This window comes from Ailuropoda melanoleuca, chromosome 10 (genome assembly GCF_002007445.2).
Source record: "Ailuropoda melanoleuca isolate Jingjing chromosome 10, ASM200744v2, whole genome shotgun sequence".
Classification (NCBI taxonomy): domain Eukaryota; kingdom Metazoa; phylum Chordata; class Mammalia; order Carnivora; family Ursidae; genus Ailuropoda; species Ailuropoda melanoleuca.
The window spans coordinates 103,252,932-103,279,643 of record NC_048227.1 but is presented as its reverse complement, the minus strand read 5'-3'; the positions used below and the strand labels follow the sequence as shown (position 1 = coordinate 103,279,643).

Below are 26,712 nucleotides of genomic sequence, written 5' to 3'. Positions count from 1 at the left end.
TTGGTCTGCCATCAGGTGGTGACATCGCCTGTTTACATTTTGTTTATATTTTTAAAACTCTTTTGTACCACTTGGTAAGCATTTGTAAACCACTCCCACAAGGTGTGAAACGTTAGAATATCAAAGACTGTGTCAAATATAGCATCAAACACCAAAACTGTGTTTCGGCATTTTACATGACCACAGAATTTCTGAATTGGAACAGACCCAGTCAAATTCATCTCTACAGTATCCTGCAGAAATAGTCATTTAGCCTGTGTCTGAAAACCCACAGTTATTAGCTCATCAGGCAATGTATTCCATTTTTAAGTTAGAAATTTCTTTCTGTTGGGGGTGCCTGGATGACTCAGTTGGTTAAGCATCTACCTTCAGGTCAGGTCATGGTCCTGGGATCAAGCCCCACATGGGGCTCCCTGCTCAGCAGGGAGCCTGCTTCTCCCTCTCCCTCTGCCCCTCCCCCATGCTCATGAGCTCGCTCACACTCGCTTCTCAAATAAATAAGTGAAATCTTTAAAAAAAGAAATTTCTTTCTGTTGAACCAAAGTCTACTGGTGTCATTTTTGCCTCTTAGTTTTAATCCTACCTTCTAGAATGAACCACAAATATAATCTCTCTTGCAAAGGATAACTCCTTCACCCTCTCGAAGATGACAGCTCCCTCCTTCCTCAGCCCGCCCTCCCCAGACGGACATCCTGGGTACTTTCCATCACCCTTACGGCACAGTGCTGAGTAACATGAACAACACCACAGTGATTATTTGGTGCATTTTGCATACAACCCAATTCCTTAGTAGAAACTTCAACAGATTGTCTAATCCATAGATTGTATCTAAGAAATGGGCTTTTATATCAATTTTTGTTACTAGAGCTAATATTAAATAACAACAAACTGATATGTACAATTATTCAATTAAAAGGACAGGGATGGAACATAATTTAAAGGATAGCTAAGCATGTGCTGGCATGCATATATATAATTTATTTATTTCTTTTTACAACTAGAGAAAGAGAATGGGAAAGCCTGAAGAGGCTCTTACTGACTGGGTAGAATGGAAGGTCATGGGCACCCTGACTATCCTGGCCCTCTTCCCAGATCCTTTCCATAAGAGCCCCTTTCCAAACTGAAAGACAGGATCCTTCTGGTCTTGACAGAGCCTCCTGGAAGAACCGGGCAAGGTTCTGAACGACAACCAAATCCTGTGAAGATGCGGTGTCCAGCTCTCTGTCTTCCTTCTTACTTCTCCGTGTGCAGGGCCCCTTTCTGCAGAGCGAGGAAACAGGATGTGACGAATAAGCAGAATGAACCTATACTCACCAACTCTCCCACCCCAGCCCCACGGAATCCTGGCTCTCAATGAGGGACAAGTGACGTCCTGGGGAGAAATGACATTGTGGCCTAAAGCCCTCCAAAGGCCAGGTCACGATCAAGAGGGAGACCAGGCCTGGCTGGGCTCACCTGCAGCTCCTTCCCAGTGTCACAGTGGGGGACCAGATGGCCATAGCTTCCTCAGAGGTGTGGCTTTTATGTGGCTGGTTAGAATGTGTGGTGGGAGTGGCCGTCTGCATCCTCCCCGGCAGCGCTGGTGGCTGCTAGTCGTAACTGCATGTAAGAACACGTTACCGCACAGAATGGGAATTAACGCCTTTGTGATTCATTCTTTCCCCAACAGCTGGCTGCCCCAACTCCCTGATTAAAGAGCTCCATCACTTCAGGATTCTGGGAGAAGAGCAGGTGAGTCAGCCTCTCAAGGCAGCGCTGGCGTGTCGTGAGAGATGGACACTAATGAGACAATTGGGCGGTCTCCAGGGAGGCAGAGCGTGTCTCCCGACCCTCGGCACCCTAAAATGCGGAAGAAAGCCACACCGCAGATATGTGCGAGGACACTCTTTTCCTCTTCTATCCATCAGTCCTGACAGGTTATTAATTGGTACATCTGCTACCTGCCAGAGCGTTCCACCTCAGGATGCCGGCAGTGAGCAGGCACAATGCAGTGGCAGAGAAGCCAACAAGTTAGTGTCCAGATGCATGACGCCCAAGAGACCAGCGGTCACAGACGGCCCTAATGCGATGCTGTGGGTGAGGGCGCCCACCCCTCTCACCAGACCTTTGCACTTTTTGCACGTCTCCATAGTTTGATGCAACTGCATTCTCTACGGACGTGCACATGTGACTTATATACAAAGGATGGCCCATTAAAAGTAGATTATTTAAGCACTGTGGTGCTCAGTGAGATGTCAGATTTTAAATAGATGTGCTAAGTAAATGATTCAGGGTGCTGAATTATGCACACACACGTACACACATGCACACATGCTTTGGCTGCGTACAAATACATTTCTTAATCTTTGTATCAAATTACAGCTTCCATCATATTATGTGAAATCTTGATGTCAAGTTATTCTTGAAATACTCACACCAAATGGTTGATGACATGGGGCATGACCTATGTCACCCTCTCTTACTGGTTTTTACCCCCAAAGGTCACCTTTGCCACGTCTGACCAGGGAACTGCAGAGGGAGATGAGTTTTGTCGATGAGTTTGTGGTTGGTGTGTTTTTCTTTGCTATGTATATGTTGCAAAGTTGGGCGCCTGTGTCCAATATTAGATTAGAGACAGAAAAGAGCTAACTGGGGGAGGGTACAAAACTAGAATTATTTCCAATTCCTTGATTTAACGGGTTTCAGAATGTCTCCTTTGTGTCTTCATACCACCAATTCCAGATTTCAGCAGGCATAAGTGTTTCTTCACATATAAGCAAAATCAGTTATCCTCCATTTCAGGTGAGATTTAATAACCGACTCCCTCAAACATACCTATTTAGGAAAACACATGCATCTCCCAGCCATTTTCCTGTGAAAGCCTGAGAGATTTCTTAAAGTAAGAATTACTGATTGCTGCCCTGACATTTCCGCTCAGATAATGGAGGCTTCTCTTCTAACTTGTACCAATATTTGCAAATTATTTCCCTATTTGTGTTAGAGTCATTGGTGATTAGTAGGGAAAGAAGCCAACTGTAATCATCTCAGATTTGCATACAAGTCAGGCCACTTTGCATTCTCCTAGAAATTTAATCGAGCTATAATCAAAATCAATATTACTCTGATTATTTGTGCAACATGGGAACATGGTGTATCACGGCAATATTGATCTTTATTTCCTGAAAAAAACACTTTTCCCTCCTTCCTTCTTTCCTTTCATTCAGGAAATACTTCCTGAGCACCTGCTCAGTATTCGTTCTCGGTTATCGGGATACAGGAGTGAGAAAGGAATACCGATCGGCGGAAAACTGTTACGCTATATACACACAGACATGTTCAATATACATTATGCTAGGTGGTTATTATGGCCATGGAGAAAAGTAAAACCAAAAAGGGGGCAGTGGTAGCTAGGGGAAGAGGTGAAATTTTCTATAAGGGGGTCAGGAAGAACCTCACTGAACAGGTGATTTGGGAGTGAGGACCTGAAGGGCGTGCGGGTAGGCATCCTGGCGCCGCCTGGGAAAGGCGCTTTCCAGGTAGAGAATGAAGCCAGTACAGAAGTTTGGAAGTGACCCTCTGTGATGCTCATTGCACGTAAAAAGCGTTACAAAATACAAGGTGTGGTTGAAGTAAGGTGGGAAGAAATCAGGGAGAGTGTGCACTGGACGCCAAAGGCAGGAAGCATTTCTAGCAGGAAGACAGATCATCCATGCTCCGTGCTGAGCAAGCAGCAGCCCGGTGAGAAATGGACATTGGAATTCAAAACTGGGAGGTCATTGGTGACCTTGACCAGGGGATGGGTGGGGGAGGAGCTTGCTTGACTTGGGTTCATGTGAGAGAAGGAAGAGCAATGGGAGAGAGCAAAATCAGTAACTTCTTTTCTGAGGAATTTAGCTACAAAGAAAAGCCAAGAAATGAGGCAGCTGGGGTGGGGGGATGTGGAATCAAGATCATTTTCCTTTTTTTACAGGAAAAGCTGAGGCATGTTTATGGGCCACTGGGAGTGACTCTGTAAAGGAGTAGGGGGTTGGTGATGCAGGGGAGAGGAGAGACCGTCAGGAACAATGTCCGGGCTCACAACCGCCGAGTGGAGGCTCCGCCTGAGACACGAGGATGGATGCTCAGCCTGGTGGCCATGGAGATGGCGGAATATGCAGGGTCATTGCTGCTGGTTTTCCTCTTTTCTCAGTGACATAGGATGCAAAGTTGGCAGCTGAGAGTGGAGATGGGGGCAGAGCTTTCCAGGGAGAGGAAAGGATGGTGAAATTGTCATTTAGGAGGGCAGGGAGTAAATAAACTTGGGAAAGGAATGAGTTTGGAGTGAGATCCATCATCCTAGTAGGCACAGGTGCAGAAGACACAGCGTTGGGTTTAACTCAGAGTTTGGTTTTCAGCTAGGAGAGCAGAGAGGTGGGATGAGAAGCGAGAGGGGTGGGGAAGGTAGTTGGTCCATTGGTTCCAGGTCCCAGTGGGTCCAAAGGGTTTTTGGAGTTTAGTACTAGCAAGGTTTAGCTGGAAGAGTAGGTGTTGGCCAAAGACTGGGATCCTTGACAGTGAAATTGTGGAGGCATGCAGGGACTGGCAATGGTGAGGTCGGTAGCGGACCAGGGGCGCTGGTGGCTGAGTTAGGATAGAGGAAAAGTTGACTGCAGAAGTTGAGGTCACGGACTAGGGAAGCCAGGGTGGTGGAAGTGTGACCCATGTGGGCATTGAGGCCCTCCAGAATTATCACCAGAGCAGACTTGGAGAAAGTTGTGGTGAGTCAGAAATTGAAGCTTCAAGAAATGGGGCTGGGGGGCAGGGAGGGAGAGAGAGATTGAGGGAGGTGGGGCTCAGGAACTGCCTGCAGGTAGAAAAAGTACACCCAGTGGAGCCTGATGGTTTGAAATTCAGGGCTGGAGGGTTTCGGGAGAGAAGAGAACTGCTCGGCTTGGAGCGTTGCGGAGCAATGCTTGGTGGTACAAAGTGTGCAGAAACCATGTGAGGGAGCGGCGGGGAAGTGGTCCCAGGGCAGGAGCCAGTGTCAGTGAGGGAAGAACGTGAGAAGAACCCTGGAAGTGGGCTGAAGTCACAAGGTAGTTACTACTGCCAGCCCTGGCATCCCGAGCACAGGGGAGGGAGTCCGGCAACTGAAGGACAAAGTAGGACAAAGTGGTGCACCGAACCGCGTGTGGGGGTGAGGGTCAGACAGGACAATGACAGGGGAGCCAGGGACTGCTTTGGGGACTGATATAAATCGGATGTGTCAGTCTGGGGTATTTCTACCCTGATGATACATGACAGAAGCTGGTGGCCTCAGGGCAGACGGTGGCTGAGGCTCTGAAGGGAGAGCCGAGCGGTCCAGCCTCACCACTCCTGCAGGTTGGTGGAGAGTGGCCTCCCCGTCTCCAGGAGCTGATGGAAGGTTCAGGCTCTCTGGATGCTAGAGGCAACTTTTATCACTTGACAAAATGAACTTTTATATTAATGTGTGTTACAAGTGCCCTTGGACACATCATTGCAGTCCCCTGCTAATGTGGCTTTTCCTTTTTTAGAAAAGGAAGAGAAATGGTCAGCCATCTCTTAGAATTTTTGGAAATAGGATTGCAAAGTAAGTTGCAAATATTAAGTGCTGCATGAAAATGTTTCTGATTTAAATACTATTTACATTATTTATACTCAAATCAGTAGATTGAACTAGTAGCAACAAGGTAGGCAATCAAATAAGTATGATGTGCACCTAGAAGTGAATTGATAAGATGAATACAGATCCTGGTTAATTATGAATCCATTGCTGGGTGGGGGAGATGCTTATCGGCCATCTAATTTCTTCGTATGTGATTCCTTTCCATTTTCATTGGTCCTTAATAGGCACTTGATTTTTGAAATCTAGATTAAAAAAAAATCACTAAACACTATAAATAATTTACCTTCCTAAAATAAAAATACAATTAAAACTTCTTGAAATTTAACAGAACCCATTTACTTTAGCTTCTTGGCCCTGTCTGTGACTTGTGTTTATAATTCACGTTCATAAAGCACCTTTCATGTCCCCAAGTAGTAGGTAACAAGCTACTCCAAAGTTCAAGGTGAGCCTTAAAAGAAAAAAAAAAAAAAAAGCTCCCACCAGGAGCGGTGTCTGTCATCAGTCCCTAGGGCCGTGAGAGCCTTCAGAAGAACTGTGTTTCAGACATACCTACACTTACACCAGCTTCCCCGCCTCGGGTTCAATCACCAGAATTTTAAGGAAACAAAGTTCATTTAGTCAACAAATATTTTGTGAATACCTTTTTTGTACTATTACTGTGCAAGTGTTAGATACAATGGTAAACAAGGAAATCACAAGAACAAACCGTGAAAATGCTAAGATGAAAACGAACAGTGATTGAGATTTAACCTAATTTAGATAAGGAGCCAAGGAACCGTTAACAGTAAGGTTGAGAAGGCCCCCACTGTTCACGGAGCTGGGATCTCAGTAGTGGATATAAAAGCATTTGAGGCAGACAGAAGCATAGGTCCAGTGACCCCCAAGGGGTGAAGAGATCGTTCTGTTCAAGCCACTTAATAAAAGCAGTGTGGCCGGAAGATAATCAGATCCGAGGACAGTGATGAGGGATGAAGACTGTCCACACCATGTAGGCCGGGGTCAAGATTTAGATTTAATTCTAAGTTTGAAATTCTTGAAAGATTAAGCAGGAGGTGGGCATTAACCAAATTACATTTCAAGGATGTCAGTCTTGCTCCCATATGGGCAGTGTCTGGATCGGAACAGTTGGCAGAAGAACAAGGAAGAAGTGAATATTCAGGGGTGGGATGGAAGGTCTCGGGGATTGATTAGCTGTGGGTCAGGGAAACGCAGGAGTCCTACAGTTCTATCTTACCGAGATGTGTAAGATGGTAGGAAGGTGAGGATGGAGGTGAGGAATCCAGGGCTCTACTCTGAGCAGATGTGATGGACCTAAAGCATGGAGAAGGAGGCAAGTCGGGATTTGGATGTTTGAGATAGACCTCAAAAGGAGACGATGGTCAGGGGTCAGAGATGGAGAGATAAATGTGGGGTCTCTGGCATGCAGACAGTATTTTATTTTATTTTTTTAAGTTTATGTATTTAAGTCATCTCTACACCCCATGTGGGGCTTGAACTCATGACCCTGAGATTGAGTCACATGCTCTGCTGACTGAGCCAGCCAGGCGCCCTGGGCAGATGGTATTTTTAATCCATGGCAGTTGCCAAATGGAGATAAAAGACAAGGAACTACTAAGGAGCTCCAACATTTGGAAATGTGCTCGAGGAAAGGAAAGCTGAGGAAGAGACAGGGAGGGGGAGAGGAGCTGTTGAGCACCGTAGAGCCTCTCGAGGAAGTCAGAGAAAAATCCCCTTCCTCTGAGGTGAGGCGCTGGAGTTTGGAGGCCAGCAGTGGTACTGCGCAAAACCATTTCTCAGGGACTGTAGTAAAGAATAAATAACACGTGTCCACGCCCCGCCCCCACCGCCCCATCCTGGCTGCCCTATCAACAACATGTGCTTAGCGTCCTGTTTGCAAAACCTCCAGAAGTCTCTGGAGTCACATTCACCATAGAAACTCCTGTGAGGAAAACAGTTTGCGGGAACCCACCTGCATAGCCTTGCCCTCCTAGGGGCACTGCCATGGCCACAGAAGGGACAAGGGATGAAGCAGCCAATTGGTTTTGACCTCCTTTCCAGAAGATTCCACAACCACTGGAAGTTGAAATATTTTTTGACATCAAATCATCAGAAACACCTGAAAAAGCACAAACTTCAGGGCACGAGGTGGGCTCAGGCAGTGGGGCGCGTGACTCTTGATTTGGGAGTCATGCGTTTGAGCTGCACACTGGGCGTAGAGATTGCTTTGAAAAAATAAAATAAATAAATAAAAATTTTTAAAAAGAAAAAAACTCATAAATTGCAACCCAGGATCGAGTCTGTTGCTCCAGTTATACTGCAGGTGTTGTTTGATCTGTTTTCTCCTTAACATCTGATGTCAGCCATCCTAATGACTGTTTTTTCTATGCAGTGAACAAGGTCCAGCCCTTCCTCCAGCCAATTTACTTTATCAGTCGATGACAGATGTCCAGGGATAAAGAAAACATTATTAGCAACAGAACAGAGACTAGGCATCACTGTGGCCGGCAAGCCCTCAAAGGCTGTCCCCACCTCCCCCAGGGCCAAATACCTGCAAATGAGGAAAAATCAGATTACGGTGACTGAGAATTTAACAAGTGTTGTTGGGTTTTTTTTAATTCTAATACATACAGAAAGTAGGGCATCCTCCGCATAGCAAGGAGAAATGGATTCATCATAAACGTGTGTTTCTCTGTAAAGTTATTTGAGATTTTTTTATCCAGAGAAGAAATTCTATAATAAACTGTTTTTCATTACTTTCTAAAAGACGACTGAGGAAGAGTGAGTTGGGAAAAAAAATTTTTTTTAATAAAAAGAAAAAAAGAGAAGAAGTGGACGCAGCTTGGTCCTGGGGAAAGGGCGTTCTTTAGAGCCACAGCCCTGATTTCTGATCCGGGATCGGGGGTGTCCTGCTTGTGTGAAAGTCAGCAAAGGACTGAACTTCTGTGTAACTCGGTGACCTCATCTTTTAGTCCCCAGCGTAGACAGAGAATGAACGGCACAGGCGAAGTGTTGGCACTGTCGCTTGGCGCAGAGTAGTAGTTCCGCGAATGGTATTTCTGATGGGGTTTTCTCTCCTCCCCGGGATTCAGAGAAAGGACCCAGGGAGGGAATCCCGGGTGCTTGGGGCTGAGACTTCACAGAAGCCAGAATTTAGGGAGAGGAAAGCAAGACAAGCCCCAGCCTGTGTGGGGGTTGTTTTGTAGCTGTACCTGAGTGCCCCCAAAAGGATGCTCTGGAAAATTCCACAGCAGAACCAAAACAGCCTCCTTCCCTGCTCAGAGGATTTGAAAAGCTGCCGCGGAGTGCCTGGATCGCTGACAAGCTGTGACTCATTTTGACAGAACATTTGCCAGTTTTCTCAGATTTTCGATTTACCTGGTATTCCTGTACTTCAGATTTCCTGCGGTTTTTAAAATTTAGGTTCCTTTTTGCTTTCTTTTCTTAGGAAAGCATGCAAATCCAGTATCATGACAAAGAGGTCCGTGTCTTCCCACGCAGGTCTTTTGGGTGATTTTCCAGTGGTGCGGGACAGTCAGGCGCAGACCCTTCCCAGCCTGACCCCTCGAGTGACCACAAGTCTTTAGCACGCAGTCAATGGCCGGCAGGAAAGGGGAAATGAGCTGGCCTGTGTGGGATTTGAACCCATGACCTTTGCTTCGTTATAGAACAATATTCTACCCAACTCAACTCTCCTACCTAACTACAGACCACCAAAATACAGCCTCTCTTTGATTATACTCTCCCATGATTCATTATTCAGATGCTTAAAATAGCAGTTTATGGAAACTTCTATGAACTTTATACTTTAAAGTGAATATTTTCTGTTCTTAGGAGAATCCATGAGCATACACATAAAGACTGAATAATTTACTCCTTGAATAAATAAAATATAAACCATAACGATGAGTTGAGATTTTTACCTACATAGGTTGTACTAATGGAGTGCAGTTTCGTTATAATCTGATGAAATATGAGAAATGTTCAAGATTTTTTTCCTTAGAGGCAAAGTAGTATGCTTTTTGTTAGTATTAATATTTATTTTCAAAAATTTTTGCGAATATCATGCTGTCCCTCTAAATTATCTTAGTTATCTGTCTGTGGATTATCCATTTTATGAAAGTGTATCTATAAATTGGCAAACTAGTTTTAACAGCTTAAACAGCATTAGTTGGCAGGTAAGGGTGAATATGTCTACCCACACGCAGGTGCGCACACAGTCACTGTGATTCCAAAGACAATAAACAAGGGATTTTTGCTTCTTTTGAGCTCACCTGAGGACAGTTTCTACACAGACTTAGTGCACATTACAAATTAATCACGTTCCTTCAGTTCTGTTTGTAAAATGCTCCCCATTATTGATAAGTAAAGAAAGCCCTTGCATATGATGCAAGTAGTACCAACTGATCAGTATCTCTTCACTTTCCCCAATTGGGGTCCATTTATCACTTTACCACCATTGTGTGTATTTTGCACTCAGATGAATATAAATATTCTGCTCTACTTAGTGCTGATTTGTTACAACTCTCTAGAAAATATAGTCAGGTTCTTTCAATGCATTGCCAATGTTGTGCTGTAAGTGGCTCAAAGGAATCCACAGAAATGTGGGCCATACCTTGAAGGGAACCAAATAAGTGTCTCTAAAGGCATACAGATAATTACATGTCTAATTTCTTTCCTTAGGGTATGAAGCTTTCTGTGAATACTAACTCATTACTGTCTTCAGGTCAAATGTTTGTTCTTACAAATTTAGTGGTGTTAAAAAAAAAAAGTAATGCACTCAGTAGACATGGGTTTTATTTCAGATGTGTGTATTTTTTAATTATCAGAAATTACCAGGTATATAAGTTAAAATATTTTTCTTCCTTTAGAAAAGAAATTGTATGCTCACGTTCTCTTGAGTGTATCACAAGTAGAATGATTATAATAAAATCATTTTTATAAATTCTTAGCTAATGAATGAAAAGAACATGATTTTACATTTCATCAGTATCAGAAGCCACTATGAATGCAGTCAGCAAGAATTTCTAAACTATTATTGGACTTTGTCCATAGGTTAACTTCTTCATAGATAAAAGCTATCATCATAGTAGTAAAATTGCTTAACTAAATTAAGTAGGTAGGTGATCTGCCATTAATTCAGAAAATAGCCAATTGCTTGAGAGCCATTTATTTAAAATCGAAATCCATCCTCCATCACTGTTATTAATTCCCATTGCCATTGATTTTTTTGTTAGAAGTATTTACTTAATTGGTGCTCACTGGAATTAGATTTCATTAATTCATCCTACAACAATTTGTTGTATACCAACTATGGACAAGATACTATAGCAAATTCAGGAGATACAAATACAAAAAAGGATTGGGGGGAATGCAAAGGGTCTACAGTAAGGTCTGAAGGTACCAGATACTCTGGGTCTCCTGGACTCATAAAACTTAACCAGCTGAAGATCTCGTTTGAGAAAAGGCCTCACACTGCGCAGAAATGTGCTTGGAATAGAAAAGGGAATCAGAAAAGAGGAAATCTAGTTAAAAGTAGGGTAACAAAGCTGGGAGCTCATAGAAAGTGAGCTCCACAAACCAGGAGAGGAAGCTCTAGAGCCACCAAGAGCTATGCTGGATCCTTGTTTCTAAAGTTGCAAGAGAGCTGATTTCCCACGAAACTGTGTAACAGCAAGAAGCAAGGTTAAATCCCATACAAGGTTTTTAAGAGGTTACAGAGAATGAAGAGCAGAATAACGTCCTGAGACACAAGAAAAGTATGTCAGACAAGTGGAAACTAGAGTAACTATTTCAAAGGGAATCACGTGATTAAGAAATTATACGAATACAGGGGTGCCTAGGTGGCACAGCGGTTAAGCGTCTGCCTTCAGCTCAGGGCGTGATCCCAGCGTTATGGGATCGAGACCCACATCAGGCTCCTCCACTATGAGCCTGCTTCTTCCTCTCCCACTCCCCCTGCTTGTGTTCCCTCTCTCGCTGGCTGTCTCTCTCTCTGTCAAATAAATAATAAATAAAATCTTTAAAGAAAAAAAGAAATTATACAAATACAAATAAATAACAGGTACTGTCTTAAGAGAAATAGGAAGTGAAAAGGAGGAAACTTCTAAAACATGAAAGTAAAGTGAGATGACAGATTCCAGAGAAATAGACATAGAAGTTGAGTAAAGAAGATCCAATATATGTATACTAGAAATCCTCTAAGAGACACATCGAGGCAAGAAAATAGAGCAAACGCTGAAAATGAAATTGAGTATAGCTTCCTTAAATCACAAAACTGATCAGAAAATGACCAGCACCAAGATATATTCCAACAAAACTACCAGATTCAAAAGAAAAAAAAAAATCCTTTGGGCACCTGGGCAAAAAGATTATCAATTCAATGTGTAAAGGGAAAAAGAAATCAGGTTGTCATCAGGCTTGTCCATAATGCCTTACACCAGAAGCACATGGAGTAAGACAGTAAAGATGCTCAAGGGGAAAACTGTGAGCCCAGAGCTTTATATCCAGCCAAATGCATTTTCAAGAATAAAGGCCCCAAGAGTAAGACCTCAGTGAGTATTTTTCCCATGCACTCCTTCTTAGGAATTTACTGGAGAGCATGTTTTTGACAAGCAAAATTACTGGAGAGACATCAGCATAAGGACTGGTGGTGAACATGAGGGTGTGTGTGTGTGTGTGTGTGTGTTTAGACCCAAGATAACATGAAAATTAAGAAAAAGAAAGCGTAGTATGGAATGGCCATATGTTTCAAAAATATAGATAGGGTATAATTATTAGAAAAATTTGGCAGAAGAAATGGGATACCATATGAAGATATATGTGAAAGTTTTAGTAATCATATTCTTAGTGATATTGGTATTGTTACTCTAATATTCTTGTCTATGTGTGAGATCAAGGAAATGAGCTATTATGGAATATTGTTTTCTTCCATCATCCTCCGTGTTCTTAAGAAGCAGGCGAGAAGAAAGGAGATACAGATGTAAAACAGCAAATATTAACTAAAAGCCTTATCGTTCTGAAATACCTACCCTCTTAGCAAATTTCAAGTATACAATATGGTATTGTTCACTGTATTACCATTTTGTACATTAGATCTCCAGAACTTACTCATCTTGCAAAACTAAAACTTTATGCCCGTTTTGGCTAGGCCAAGGCATGAATGTTGAACAGTCCAGTGGTACGGCACTGAGCTGAGCCCCTCAGAGGGGTTCGATACGTACTTATTGAGATCATTCACAGTTGTATGAGGGGATGTTGTGCGCCAAAGCCAGGGAGGGGTGGGAGGGACCGAGGAGTGTCTTGCCCTCTCACGTAAGTCTGACCAAACTCCCACCTGGCTTAAATCCAACTTCCTGCCTACTCTGTACTTTGCAGCCAGGTGTTGGAGAAAAGCATAAAATTTTGCCGACTAGTTTTCCTTTCAGCTCATAATCTCTGCCTACAATGGGTTGTTAGTGCTGCCTAGCAGTGATGCTAGCCCCCTCCATCCATTCCCTCTCCCCTGGTCATTGATATCTTTCTTCTCTTCTCAGATTTCCAACACTTCCTTTGTCTGGGCCCAAATACTCTGCCTTCCTTCCTTTGCTAAGGATGGCAGCCTTCCCTCCTCAAGCCTTCTACTCACCCTGGACATTCCACTCCTCCACCTGCCTGAGGATGGAGCTCATTTCCTAGGTGACATCATCAATTCTCTCCTCTCTTCCCACTTATTCCCTTCAGCATACAAGCCTATTATTTCTCCAATTTCAAAAAATCCTTTATAGTCCCACTTACCCCTTCAGCTGCTAGTCCATGCTTCTGCTCTCATTTTTAGCCAAACTCCTACAGGAAGAAGGACCCATTCTCTCCTCTTAGAACTCCTTTCCTCCAGTTCTGTCTTGACTCCATTTGACTCCATGAAGACTTTTGGCTCCATGCATGACTCCACTGAAATGGCTCTTGTCAAGATCACAATGACATCTGCATTTCCAGCTCCAACCAATTTTCAGTAATTGCCTTCTATGCAGCTCTTGAGACAATTTATCATGACACCCTCCTTGAAGAATTTTGTTCCCTTGGCTTCCAGGACACCTACATCCTTTTCATTTTCCACCTGCCTCATAAGCTACTTCTTCTCAGTCGCCTTTACTGACTCTTTCTCATCTTCCCTACAAAGGTTAGATAGCCTCAGTCAGCCTCATGACTACTGAGATAACGCAGAGCCGGATTGTCAAATCAGACTCACAGGAATCATAGATGTAACCTTGTGTCAAGCTTTGCTAATAACTTCAAGGGTGCGGGTAATAATGAGGTGCACACAAAGCAGAGAAGTGTGAATTGTTTAGCATGGCTCCCTAGGTCATTTCTCAGCGTCTTAGGGTGTATTGTAGGCCAGACTTAATAAATGAGGTCTCGGAGAAGTTCACGGAATAATCATTAACATGAAATCTCTCAATTATATAAACTGTCTCATCATTCATCACTCGAGGAATCATTCATCACGTATTTCCTGCTTAACGTATTCCGTAGTTAAGAAGTCTTTTCTAGTAAATGCCATTGTATGGATGTATCATTAGCATGTTTACAAGAGGATTTGATCAAGTCATCTTTCTTTCTTTCCCGGGGCCAGAAAAATGAGTAAATGTATGGGTGGCCTCATGCTAACCCTTTTCCTCCCAGCCTTCCATGCACATCTGATTTCAAAATTTGTATCTACAACCCACATCTTTCTCCTAAACTCCAAACTCATATATCCAATTAAGCACTCAACATCTCAGCTGTGTAGCAGTTTATGAAACTGAAGATGAGCACAGTAGAAATAATGACTCCTTTTCCCCACTCCCAACATACACACACATATGTTCACACACACTCACACATATACCAACACACCCCTTTCTTATTATAAGTCTTCCCATCTCTGTAATTCATTGTCTCTCTTTTTCTGTGTGTGTGTATGTGTGTGTGTGTGTGTCCTTCTGTCTTCTCAGGCAAAAACATTACATTCATGCTTGACTCCTTTTTTTTTTCTCATGCCATGTATCCAATCTGCCTAAAAATTTTGCAATTTCTACCTTCAAAATACATCCAGCTGGTCCCCCACCTCCACCACTAGCTTGCTGGTTCAAGCCACTGCCATCTCTCATGTGGATCACTGAAAACTTCCTGCCTGCCCCTCTGCTTCCTCCTTCCATCCTTGCCCCCAAGAGTTGATTCTGAATATTTCAGCCAGATGGCTGTCTTTAAAAGATTAGTCAAATGGTGTCACCCCACAGCTCCAAAGTCTCCCATGGTTCCCGTATCTCTCAGAATAGCAGCCAGAGTTCTCCTAATGGCCTTCAGGGACCGACACAGCCCAGATCCCCAACAGCTCTCTGACCGCTGCTTCTGTCATTTCCCTGTCTGCTGTCACTCCGCCACACTGGCCCCGCCAAACCTCCGAGCACCAAGCTCCTTCTGGCTTCTACATCCTGGTACCGCTCTGTCCTTGACCCGAAAGCCCATTCCCACAGGTAGCCACGCGGTTTCCTTTTCTAATCTCCCTTAGATGTTTGCTTACATGTACCTTCTTTGTAAGGCATCCCCTACCCCCTAATCACCTCTTCAAAATTATAGTCCCCATTGTCTCCAAAATCTGCTTCTTCTCTGTTTTTTTATTCTCCTTCCTACTGAAATAGAACCTTTCAGCATTTATTGTTATAGGCACGTGGACGAGAGCAGAGGTGTCTGTTTTGTTCGCTGCTGTATCCCCAGCACCCACAGTAGGGTCTGACACACACATGGTAGACTGTCACCTAGTGTTGCATAAATTAATTCAAATTCCGTTGAGCAAATTCACTGGACTTGATCTGAGTTTAGAAGGGAATATGATCAAATAACACGAGGAGAACAATAACAGGGCTGCAACAGGAAGACCCTGGAAACTGCAAAGTGTAGTTTTATTTGGCAGGGTGGGGAAACCGGGGAGGGTTGAGCCCTGCAACATCGTGGTGAAGTCAGGGATAAAAGAGACATGCTTCAAGAAAGAGAATAATGATGAAAGGAAAACATGAATCTCTTCTTCATCAAGCTGAATATGCTCAGTATTGCTCAGATATGCTCAGATATCGTGTGGACTGCCCACGATTAGCACAGGGTGGACTATCAGGACCTATTTTCAAAATGGCTTTAAAAGCCCATAGATTCCTGAAGAGAGGCATGGAAATTACTACTTGATGAGCTTGATAATGATGCGTTGTGTGTCCCTAACTTAAAATATAGCTGTATTTCCTAAAATGTGTATGAAATAAAACTGTTAAATGCAGTTGATGGTAGTCATATTAAAAGAACAAACTTTGGGGGGAAGAATTTAGGGCCAATTTCCTAGAAATACAAAGTTATCTGTTTTGCCAGTTGCAATTGGGAAGGCTTTCTTTATGTTGGATCATGCCTCATCCACCCCACCCCACCCCCTTTTTTCACCAAAGCAGATTAACAAGGAAATCCACACACCACCAGCTATTATCATTTTGGCTAAAACAGCACATCTTAGTATTATCACTTTTTAAAACTCATGTTGTTTTTTTACAGTATAACCGGTACCAGCAATATGGCGCTGAGGAGTGTGTGCTACAGATGGGGGGTGTGCTGTGCCCCAGCCCCGGCTGCGGAGCAGGGCTGCTTCCTGAGCCAGGCGTGAGGGAGGTCACTTGTGAAGGGGGCAGCGGTCTGGGCTGTGGGGTAAGTAACACCTACACCTCTGGGTGTCATGGTGTGTGTGTTTGTTTTTAGCAAATTGGCAATGATGATATATTTGTTTTATTTTCATTTTCCCTCTGCACTCAGACATCTTTGAGCTGATGGATAACAAAATAGACTTTTAGGGATGCCCAACTGGCTCCGTCAGAAGAGTATGCCACTCTTGATCTCGGGGTTGTGAGTTCAAGCCCCACATTGGGTGTAGAGATTACTTAAAAATAAAATCTTTAGAAAAAAAGAAAATAGACTTTTAAATTTTTATATAGGATCCCAGATATGAACATATATATTCATCAATGGGGAGGAAAAGATCATATTAAGAGTTTCGGCTTTAATTGTTTTTCATACTGTTTTCTCTAAGACGTTGTGAATTACCTGGCCAGACCTTTAAACTTTTTTTCCAGTGCTCAGCTGATTCAGAGAAAAAACTTATTATTTTTTCAGAGTTGGCTTTAAGTAGACAGAGTAAAAGAGAAAGAGAATTTCCCATCAGTGATGTCTTAGCGGAATTGTTTCCCTAAGTATTTTAGGAAGTAAAATGAAGATTAATATGGAAAACTTGAAACGTTATTGTGTCATAAAAATCATTTTAAATAGAGATGAGCAAAACTAATGGTGTGTCTTAGGGAAGCAGAATAAGAAACATGGAAAATATTTGTTCTAAGAGGTCAACCAATAGGACCCAGATGGCTTCTTGAATGAATCTATGGCTGCAAGCTGACAGGGAAGGTGTGAGGGAAGCATAACTCAAACACAAAAAGGCTTGCTAAATTATAGGTTGAAATGACAAATGGCTAATAATCCTGATGTTAGGTTCCATGCAGGCCAGAAAAGGAAGAAAGTGTATATGCCTATAAGATGCTATTGAATTTTGATGGGAAAACATTTCTTTTAAAATTGCAACTTCATGAGGAGCTTTGTAGATGGAGTGTTGTTGGCAGAGGCTTATTGCTGGGGCCTAATTTTTGGCTGAGAGCTGTAAGTCACCTTTGCATAAGTTGGCATCTGTTGTCCTCAGTGAAGCTATCTGAGGGTTGCAGAGCCCTGGGCTGAGCCGTTACGTAGAGGAAGTGGACGTTGAAGAGCCATGAGATACCATGATGCCTACTTAGAAGAGATTAGTAATCATGACTACGGTAGAATGGAAACAGAAGTCATGTTTGCTGGCTTTAGGAATTACAGAAGTCAACCTGCACTTTCCACCCAGATCACCGTCATATACTGTGTAATCTGCACCAACTGTGTGTGGCCTAAGCCAGCTGCCAAATTCTGGGAGATCAGAATGCTGGGGAATGTGCTCTTTTAAAATGAGTTCCAACAGTTTTTAAATAGTGACTAAATTGTATGCTTCTGTCTGCTAATTGCCTAACTGTTGTTCCATTCTCTAAAGCTGGATTTTAAGGTCTTAGCTTTCTTTATGAGGAAAAGAGTTTCTTTGGCCCATCTTCTGCATTCTGTTGTTCACCTTGCTTTAAAGAACTTTGAGGGTTTTATGTAATTTTAAGTTTTGAACAGCTGTGTCTTCCTTTTTTCCTACAATGTGACATTTTAAGTAAGTTTTGTACACATTTAAGCTCCAAATCATGGAAAATTACTTTGGGAGTGAATTGAATGGCTTTAATACCTTTGGGTTAAAGAGTTTGGGGGCAAACCTTACTTGAATGAGGAGAGCTGTCTTCCAGATGTTTCTTTATCCTTTGAAATTCTAGGTGATGAGTTTCATTTTATTTTTATTTGTTTGGTTTTGTTGTTTTCAGTGGTGTGCTTGTCAGTTTGTATGTTACAACTCTATTACCACATAACAAATCACCCCAAATTTTAACTAATAAATATTTATTATCCTACAGTCTGGGCATCAGGAGGCCATAAGTAGTTTAGCTGGGTGGCTCTGGCTCTGGGTCTCTCATGTCGCCGAGTCAAGCCGGGTTGCTTCAGTTATCTGAAGGCTTGACTGGGCCTGGAAGATCCACTTAAAAATGGCTCATTCACATAATCAGGCCAGATCTACAGCAGAGAATGAGGTGTCTAGGCATCACTATTTTAGCCCTTCAAAGCATTGCTCTTCCTACATAGTACTTTGACAAAATGTCATTCATTTACATTGTGGTCATTATACAGGAAATTTGGTGAGTGCAGCTCAGTACATCCCAATGGACTTTTCTATGAGATAACATGGTGGCTCTTCCAGGCTTACCTTTGCAACAGGAGCACTTATGCTTGTCCTGAGGAACGTTGACCTTGAGGACATTGTAAATTGTGCAACTAATAAGATGTCCCTCTGAAAGATGACTGGTCAGTAACCTAGAGCCACATTTGTGTGCTAGTTTTAGCGTATAAAGGTACCATTATAAGAATGGATTTTTAAGCTCATTTCTGGCGTCACTATTTTCCTTCTTTCTCTTCCCCTTTTTTTGACGTATACAATTCTGCTATGATTTGTTCATTCTTGTAAGCGGCCAGTCTTTTCTGGATTTAAGGGTGGTAATGGAAAGCCATTGTTGGTAGAAATCATGGTTAGTTCATGTTGTTCAGAGAGAACAGGGCCCAATAAGTAGAAGTTAGAGAACAGGGAATCTCTGCTTAGCATTTTCTGTTACACCATGGATAGCCAACAGCAAAATGGGCTGCCTCGGGAAGTAGTAAGCCTCTTCACCTACACAGTATTCAAGGAAAGTCATTGATAACAAAGCTATGGAAGAATCATACAGTCTCAAATGTGAAGACACTCTCAAGCTCACTAACCTTGGTGGTCCTTGGGTTGTTGTCTACAGGTTTAATGTAAGATATCTGTGAGTCTACCTGGGCTTAATTTTTTCTCAACTGCCAACAAATTCAAAAGGTGCAACTCTTATTATCTGGGTATCCAAGAAATGCTTGATGTTATAAAACTAGGCCTTAGAGGTGCATTGTGATGTGCCCATAGCCACCCATTTTCAGAGCTGAGACACAGCTGCATGTGTTGTCTTCCAGTCAGTCAGCTCACTTCCATTCAGTCAGCTCCCTGCTACATACCTAGATGGTCCTTCATACACCCGTGATTCCTGTTGTATGTGGTTTCCATCTGAAGAAAAAGATTTCAGTATTTTGGTTGTCTTCAGCTCCTTAAAATAGGTGTTTTGGTTAGTATTTGCAACTCTCTTGTTCAAACATATAGTACTGTCCATTGGAAAATTAGATTACCTGATCCTTTGCTCTGCTGTATCCTTAGGCTTAACTGTTACCTGAAGAGCAGTACACATTGGCTAATAAATGAAGACAAGGATTTCTATTTAAATGATAATGTTGGTCCATCTCAGAAAGACTTGATAGATGTGTGATAGCTCCAGCAAATTTATTACCATCATAAAGAATTATTTGAGCTTAAGTCCCACGTATCAGGATTCAAGCTGAAGTGTTACACTTGTTTCATGTCTTCATATTCCCATCCTTAATCTTGACATTATTGTCCTCAGTAAATCCATGTATTTAGAGTTCAATATTCAGTGAATGGATGGATGGATGGGTGGATGGGTGGATGGATGGGTGGATGGAAACAATGTAGAAGTAATATGAATATACTAGCACTTTTATTTTCAAATATTAATCATCATTTACCCCAGTATTAGAATTGCTTACAAGAACCTCATCAAGAAATTCACACTATACAGTGTTTTACCTGCACACATAATACATAATTCAGAACAAAATATACTAAGTTCAGGGATCCACAAAAGTCAATTAAGAACCTGAAAGTACTGCAGGAATTACAGTTTATGTTCCTATCAGAGGCTACGTGGCCGAAGTAGAATTTTGTACATCCTGATATATAAAATGTCTTAGTCTTGGGGGCACTGAGATTTCGGTTTTGGCACAGCGCAGAATATTTTTACAATGATAGATGGAACTCAACAAAGAATGTATTTGGGGATCGAATAGCCTGACCTCACTCTCTGCTAACCCTTGATCATATTTTTACTACTGCTTATAAAAATATTAATTGATTTCCTAAGGAATTCATATTATGCATTATTCTTTACCCTGGCTTATTGCTATTCATCAGAACTATCTCACTAACTTTTATGACTCCGATGTAAAATGTTGACATGTTTAATACTGGAAAACAGCAACAAAATATGGAATACATTAATACTCACAGACTTGGGAATACAGAAAGCTAAGGCAATCAAACCTTGTGAGTTTTCTATAAATAAAACATCATTGTCTTATTTGGTGTTGTGTTGGGATGTTATGTGTCTGAGAGAGAATTTCTTATCTAGGATAATACTAGGAATTAGATGAAGAGTTTTCTGTTTTAAATTAGAAATCCAGGGACAAGATAACAACTGAAAAAAAACACAGATTTTTAAAAAATCATATTACTGACCATTTGTTAAGGAAATAAGATAGAATTTCTTCAGGTACCTGGTAGGCACTCCTTCCTTTAATGGAGAGCACCGTGTTGCCGAGGCAGATTTCTCAAGGCGCTAATGAAGCGTTTGTCTTGGGCTCCCCACTTGCACAGAGCCCTTGTTTTTACCAAGTTTGTCTTCTTGCATTTTCCTTGAAGAGGTCCTCAAAGATTGAAGGACTTCAGGATGGAAAGGCTCCATCAAACCGAAATCTAGATCTGCGCAAGTATGGGGCACGACCTGCTATGTGTAAAGAAATTTTTGTTGAAGATGGTGATTTTGAACTACTTATAACAGTAGTGTTACTATATTGTTGAAGATTTTACTTAGATCGGAGCTCAAGCCTCATTTTCAGTTCTCATATAGGAAAGGAGTCAACGAAGGCAAATGGAGATACCTAGTCTTCCACTCCAAGATCAGATATTGAGTCAAAAACTTAAGTTAATTTGTTGGCATATAGTTGCTGGTAATAATTTCTAATAATTGTTTCTATTTCCGTGGTGTTAGTCGTGATCTCTCCCCTTTCATTCATGATTTTGTTTATTTGGGTCCTCTCTCTTTTCTTTTGGTTAAGTCTGGCCAGACGTTTATCGATCTTATTAATTCTTTCAAAGAACCAACTTCTAGTTTCGTTGATCTGTTCTACTGTTTTTGNATCTCTCCCCTTTCATTCATGATTTTGTTTATTTGGGTCCTCTCTCTTTTCTTTTGGTTAAGTCTGGCCAGAGGTTTATCGATCTTATTAATTCTTTCAAAGAACCAACTTCTAGTTTCGTTGATCTGTTCTACTGTTTTTCTGGTTTCTATTATATTGACAGCTGCTCTAATCTTTATTATTTCTCTTCTCCTGCTTGGTTTGGGGTTTATTTGCTGTTCTTTCTCCAGCTTCTTTAGGTGTAAGGTTAGCTTGTGCATTTGGGATTTTTCTACTTTTTTGAGAGAGGCTTGGATGGCTGTGTATTTCCCCCTTAGGACCACCTTTGCGGTACCCCATAGGTTTTGGAACAATGTGTTTTCATTCTCATTGGTTTCCATAAATTGTTTAAGCTCTTCTTTAATTTCCTGCTTGACCCAATCATTCTTTAGCAGGATGCTCTTTAACTTCCAAGTGTTTGAATTCCTTCCAAATTTTTTCTTGTGAATGAGTTCGAGTTTCAAAGCATTGTGGTCTGATAACATGCATGGAATAATCTCAATCTTTTGGTACCAGTTGAGACCTGATTGTGACCCAGTATGTGGTCTATTCTGGAGAAAGTTCCATGTGCACTTGAAAAGAATGAGTATTCTGTTGTTTTAGGGTGGAATGTTCTGTATATATCTATGAAGTCCATCTGGTCCAATGTGTCATTCAAAGCTCTTGTTTCTTTCTTGACCTTCTGCTTAGGTGATCTGTCCATTGCTGCAAGTGGAGTGTTGAGGTCTCCTACTATTAATGTATTATTAGCGATATGATTCTTTATTTTGATTAACAGTTGACTTATGTAGTTGGCTGCTCCCATGTTGGGGGCATAGATATTTATGTTATTGTTAGAAAATTGTTAGATTTTCTTGTTGGATAGACCCCTTAAGTATGATATAGTGAACATAATTTAAAAAAAGTTAATAAATAGATGGAGAGTCTTTTTTTCAAATGTGGAGCTCAGAAATAAAAAGCACGCAGATGGTTGATATTTAATAATAAAAGGAAAAATAAAATGGTTACTTTCCTATACTTTAAGGATAATTTAATTTTATAAAAATACCAAATTGAATTAAATTATGTGAAGAATTTTGAAAAGTGTATTGAGGTCTCCCTTTTTAAAAAGAAGTCTTGACACTAAAATCTAGACTCCAAATATATGTAGTTTATATTGCGGTGCTTTCAAGGAGACACCAAGAAGGCCAGGTATTTTTCTTCGTGCCTAAATGTCAGTTTGTAAGCATGAAGCAGCAGCTGTGATCATACCTCGCTTGCCTCAACCACCTGGCCCGTGCAACACATGGAGAGTGGAGTCATCTTGTTGACACATTATTCTTTTATATACAAGATGTTCTTTATCAAAAAGTATTTTTAAAAGAAAGTTAATGTTATGAAATGTCAAAAATATGCATCCCATGTTTATTTGTCATGTGTCCAAAAATCTAATTTAAACTCTAAGATTGGCTCATGTGCAGATTGGAAATAAGTGTTGCTAGACTTTCTGTGCGAGAGACAGCTTGGAGTGCAAAGATAGAAAGCTTTGGAGATATTTATTTTAATTAAAGAAATTGTTCCCAAATGTACAAACAAGTTCTGCATATCATTCCTCTGGAAAACATTTATCAATTGGCAAATGTTCCTAGAAAGTGTTCTGTTGTTTGAAATAGAAATATTTTCTAATCCAACATAGACCACTGACCATTCCATGTGTCTTTAGCTATTTTTGTTGTTGTTGTTAAAATAAAGGGAAATCTGCAATAATTATACTCTTTCAAAATGGTAAGCTCCATCTCATTGAATAATGTTAGTAAATCAACTTTGTGGCAAATGGAATGGAGAAACCTTCTTTATCTCTACAAGCTACTGGAGAGTTCAGAACATTCTAGAAAACAGACTTCTGACAATAACATTGTTTCTATGCTTTTCTTTTGATTCTGCTCTCACCTCAGTGTAGGGCTCTGCTGTCCAGTATGTTAGCCACTAGCCAAAAATAGCTATTTAAATTAAAATTAAATAAAATTTAAAATATGTTTCTCAGTCACATTATCCACATTTCAAGTGCTCAATGGCCACATGTGGCTCCCTGCTACTGGACTAGACAGTGCAGGTAGAGCATGGTATCATCATCACCATGGAAAGTTCTAACAGACAGCATGAGTCTAAAGAAAGACTAGAATATCCCCCAAAAAGGAGCTTTTGCAAACTTGAGTTTCCTGTGTCTCAGATACAAACAACCTCTTCCATTCTGGTTAAGAAGACAAATCTTTCTGGAAACTAAGGCAATGTCCTAAGTACAAAAATGTAGAACAGTATTTTCCAAAGTGAGGCTCATGTAGCCCAGGTTTCAGGGGACGTTACCAGGAGGAAAGTTGGAGTGGAGGCAGAGAGGCTGGACAGAGGTCCAGCAGCAAACAGCTTGGAAACACGTGTTAAGCTAGGTTAAACAGAGGGGCTTTTTTCCATAGGACTTAAAGCTTTCAACATCCAAACATGCATTTTGACTGAACAAGTGGAATACCACAAGTAGCATTTCCTAAGCTCTTTAGAGTAAGAACTGCCTTTTGTGTGCTGCATTTTATAGGATAGGTGTTTCATGGAGTACAGCGTGGGAATGAAAGCATTTGTTTTATTTTTTAATGGCCAGCGCTGAGTAGCAAGCATACCACAGTCACAGTGAGCTAATGAGATCAAAGGCTGAGAACCTTAGACCGACAACATTGTCCTCTTTGGAGAGAACTAACAAAGTATAATTTTAAAAAAATTTGTATACCGTATTTGTTGTGGATATATTTTTGACACTGCATATTTTTATAGTACAACCTTTTTGTTTTCTTGAGCAGCTAAGGCTATANTATAGTACAACCTTTTTGTTTTCTTGAGTAGCTAAGGCTATATAATTCAAAGGGCAGAAGATCCACAGAGAAAAGAGGAGGAGATGTTACAATTGTGGGTGATCACTGTCTTCAAGTGANGGAGGAGATGTTACAATTGTGGGTGATCACTGTCTTCCTATTCAGTGGTCATGAAGATTTTTAAACTTCATAGAATAAATGATGCTGTGGTAAATAAACTATTTTCACACAGTAGGTGTTAACATATGCCAATCTCATAAAACATTAGCTGCATAGAACAATACGGTAATGACGAGGGAATTGTGGGCATTGGGGATTTGTTCTCGTTTTCTGTGCAGCCAGCAATGGCTTCAGCACACTGACAAGAGCAGTCACAACAATGTGGGACTTGGGCCACTCTCACAAGGTAGCCGGATGGAGATCCCCTCTCTGGCCTTCTGCATGGTGGGCCTCTCTTGCCTGGCCTTCCCAGAGGCCATCAGTAGACTTGGAGACAGAGAGTAATGCTTTGTCTCATTATACCAATTATTTTTCACCCCCTGCTATTTCTCAGGCTATGAGGTAATGATCATCAAAGCAGTGTTCTTTGTTCTTTCATTTTACCTGTTTTATACTAGTTTTTATTGTGCTAAAATATATAATAACATAAAATTTGCTATTTATAACCATTTGTAAGCATACAATTCAGTGGCTTTAAGTACATTCGCAAANCTTTGTTCTTTCATTTTACCTGTTTTATACTAGTTTTTATTGTGCTAAAATATATAATAACATAAAATTTGCCATTTATAACCATTTGTAAGCATACAATTCAGTGGCTTTAAGTACATTCGCAAAAATGTTGTATAACCATCACCTCTGTCTATTTCCAAAACTTCTCGTGACCCCACACAGAAACTCTGTGCTCCTTAGGCAGTAACTGAGCCCCCATCGCCCCCCCCAAGCCCCTAGTAATCTCTAATCTACTTTCTGTCTCTACAAATTCACCTATTCTAGATAGTTCACAATCGGTGGAATCAGAATGTCCTTTTGTATCTGGCTCATTTCACTTAGCGTGAAGTTTTCATGGTTCATCCGTGCTGTAGCAGGTGTCAGATCTCCTTCCTTTGCGTAGATGAATCATATTCCTTTGTAGGGCTACACCACATTTTGCTCCTTCCATTTCTTTCCAAATGTGTTCAGCTGGAGTAGACCTTCCTCCCCCTGGATCAAAAGCCAGACAGGCACTCTGACTTTGAGTAAGTAATGAGTATATTACTCGTAAGTAATAAAGAGTCTTAGAATCATTTCCAGTTGCTATCATTGTATCAATTCTTTAAAAATGCCTTGTCCCCCTCCCCCCAAAAATTTTTGATTTAACATTAAATCTTCTTCCCCTGCCCTATGAGGCCCAGCCCTTTACATCACATGTATGTGCACTTGGTATGGGACCCCTAAGGGACTGATGGAGCTCATTCGGTCGCTTTGTGTGTTCCTGGAGTCTTCCTTGCAGCACTGACTTTATTCCTCTTCAAACTCTGGTTCATGGTCAGAGCTGACTATTCACTTTATCCCCAAAGACCTGACAAGTGCCCACTTCAGCAAGGTCCAGATCCAGGTTTTTCATTCCAGTGCTTAAAATTAGTTTGCCTCAATTAAAATAAAATTAGTTTGCCTACATTCATACCTAAAGTGTTTCAGCCCATTGCAGGATCATCCCTGCAGATCAGAGTTCTCTGTCCTAACTCGGGTTGCAACATCCTAACTCTTGCTCCTCTAAGTGTAATGGTAACGTGATCCTGCTAGGAATAGACCTTCCGGACATAATTTCAAAGATTTATCAAGATCTTTGTGGAGGATATTTTTTGTACCACTGGTTTGTAATAGATAAAAATGTGGAAACAAGCAAATTTTCAGTAATAAATATAGTGGTTAAATATATTTTTGACATTCTATATAATCAAACATAATATCCTGTTAAAAAGAACAAGGTCAACCTCTGTGTTGATATGGAACAATTTTTTTTTAAGATTTTACTTATCTATTTGAGATGGAGTAAGAGAGAGAGAGAGAGCACAAGCAGGGGGAGCAGCAGGCAGAGGGTGAAACAGGGTCTCCACTGAGCAGGGAACCCGACACAGGGCTCAATCCCAGGACCCTGGGATCATGACCTGAACTGAAGGCAGACACTTAACCAACTGAACCACCTAGGCACCCTGGAACAATTTTTAGTATATAGAATTAAGTGAAAAGAGAAAGAAAGAGATGCTCTGTACTCAAAAATATATAAAATATGTTTTGGAATGAATTAAAGAAACCATTAACAGTGGTTGTCTTTGGATAGAGAAAGTGGGGATATAAGGAAGGAGGCTTTTGTTTTTTAGTGTATAACTTTCTGTAATGTTTGAAGTTTCTAAACATGTAGACATATTACTTTTACTTTTTTTTTTAAAGATTTTATTTTATTTATTTGACAGAGATAGAGACAGCCAG

General features: G+C 41.2%; 1 protein-coding gene across 1 annotated transcript in view; it reads left to right on the top strand.

The window, feature by feature from the left end:
* PRKN (parkin RBR E3 ubiquitin protein ligase) overlaps positions 1-26,712 on the top strand; it is a 1,042,635-nt gene that overhangs the window by 846,984 nt on the left and 168,939 nt on the right. The window contains exons 8-9 of the mRNA XM_034669425.1: positions 1,670-1,731; positions 16,154-16,303. Of these exons, the coding sequence (XP_034525316.1) occupies positions 1,670-1,731; positions 16,154-16,303 (212 nt within the window). The remainder of the gene's footprint in view (positions 1-1,669; positions 1,732-16,153; positions 16,304-26,712) is intronic.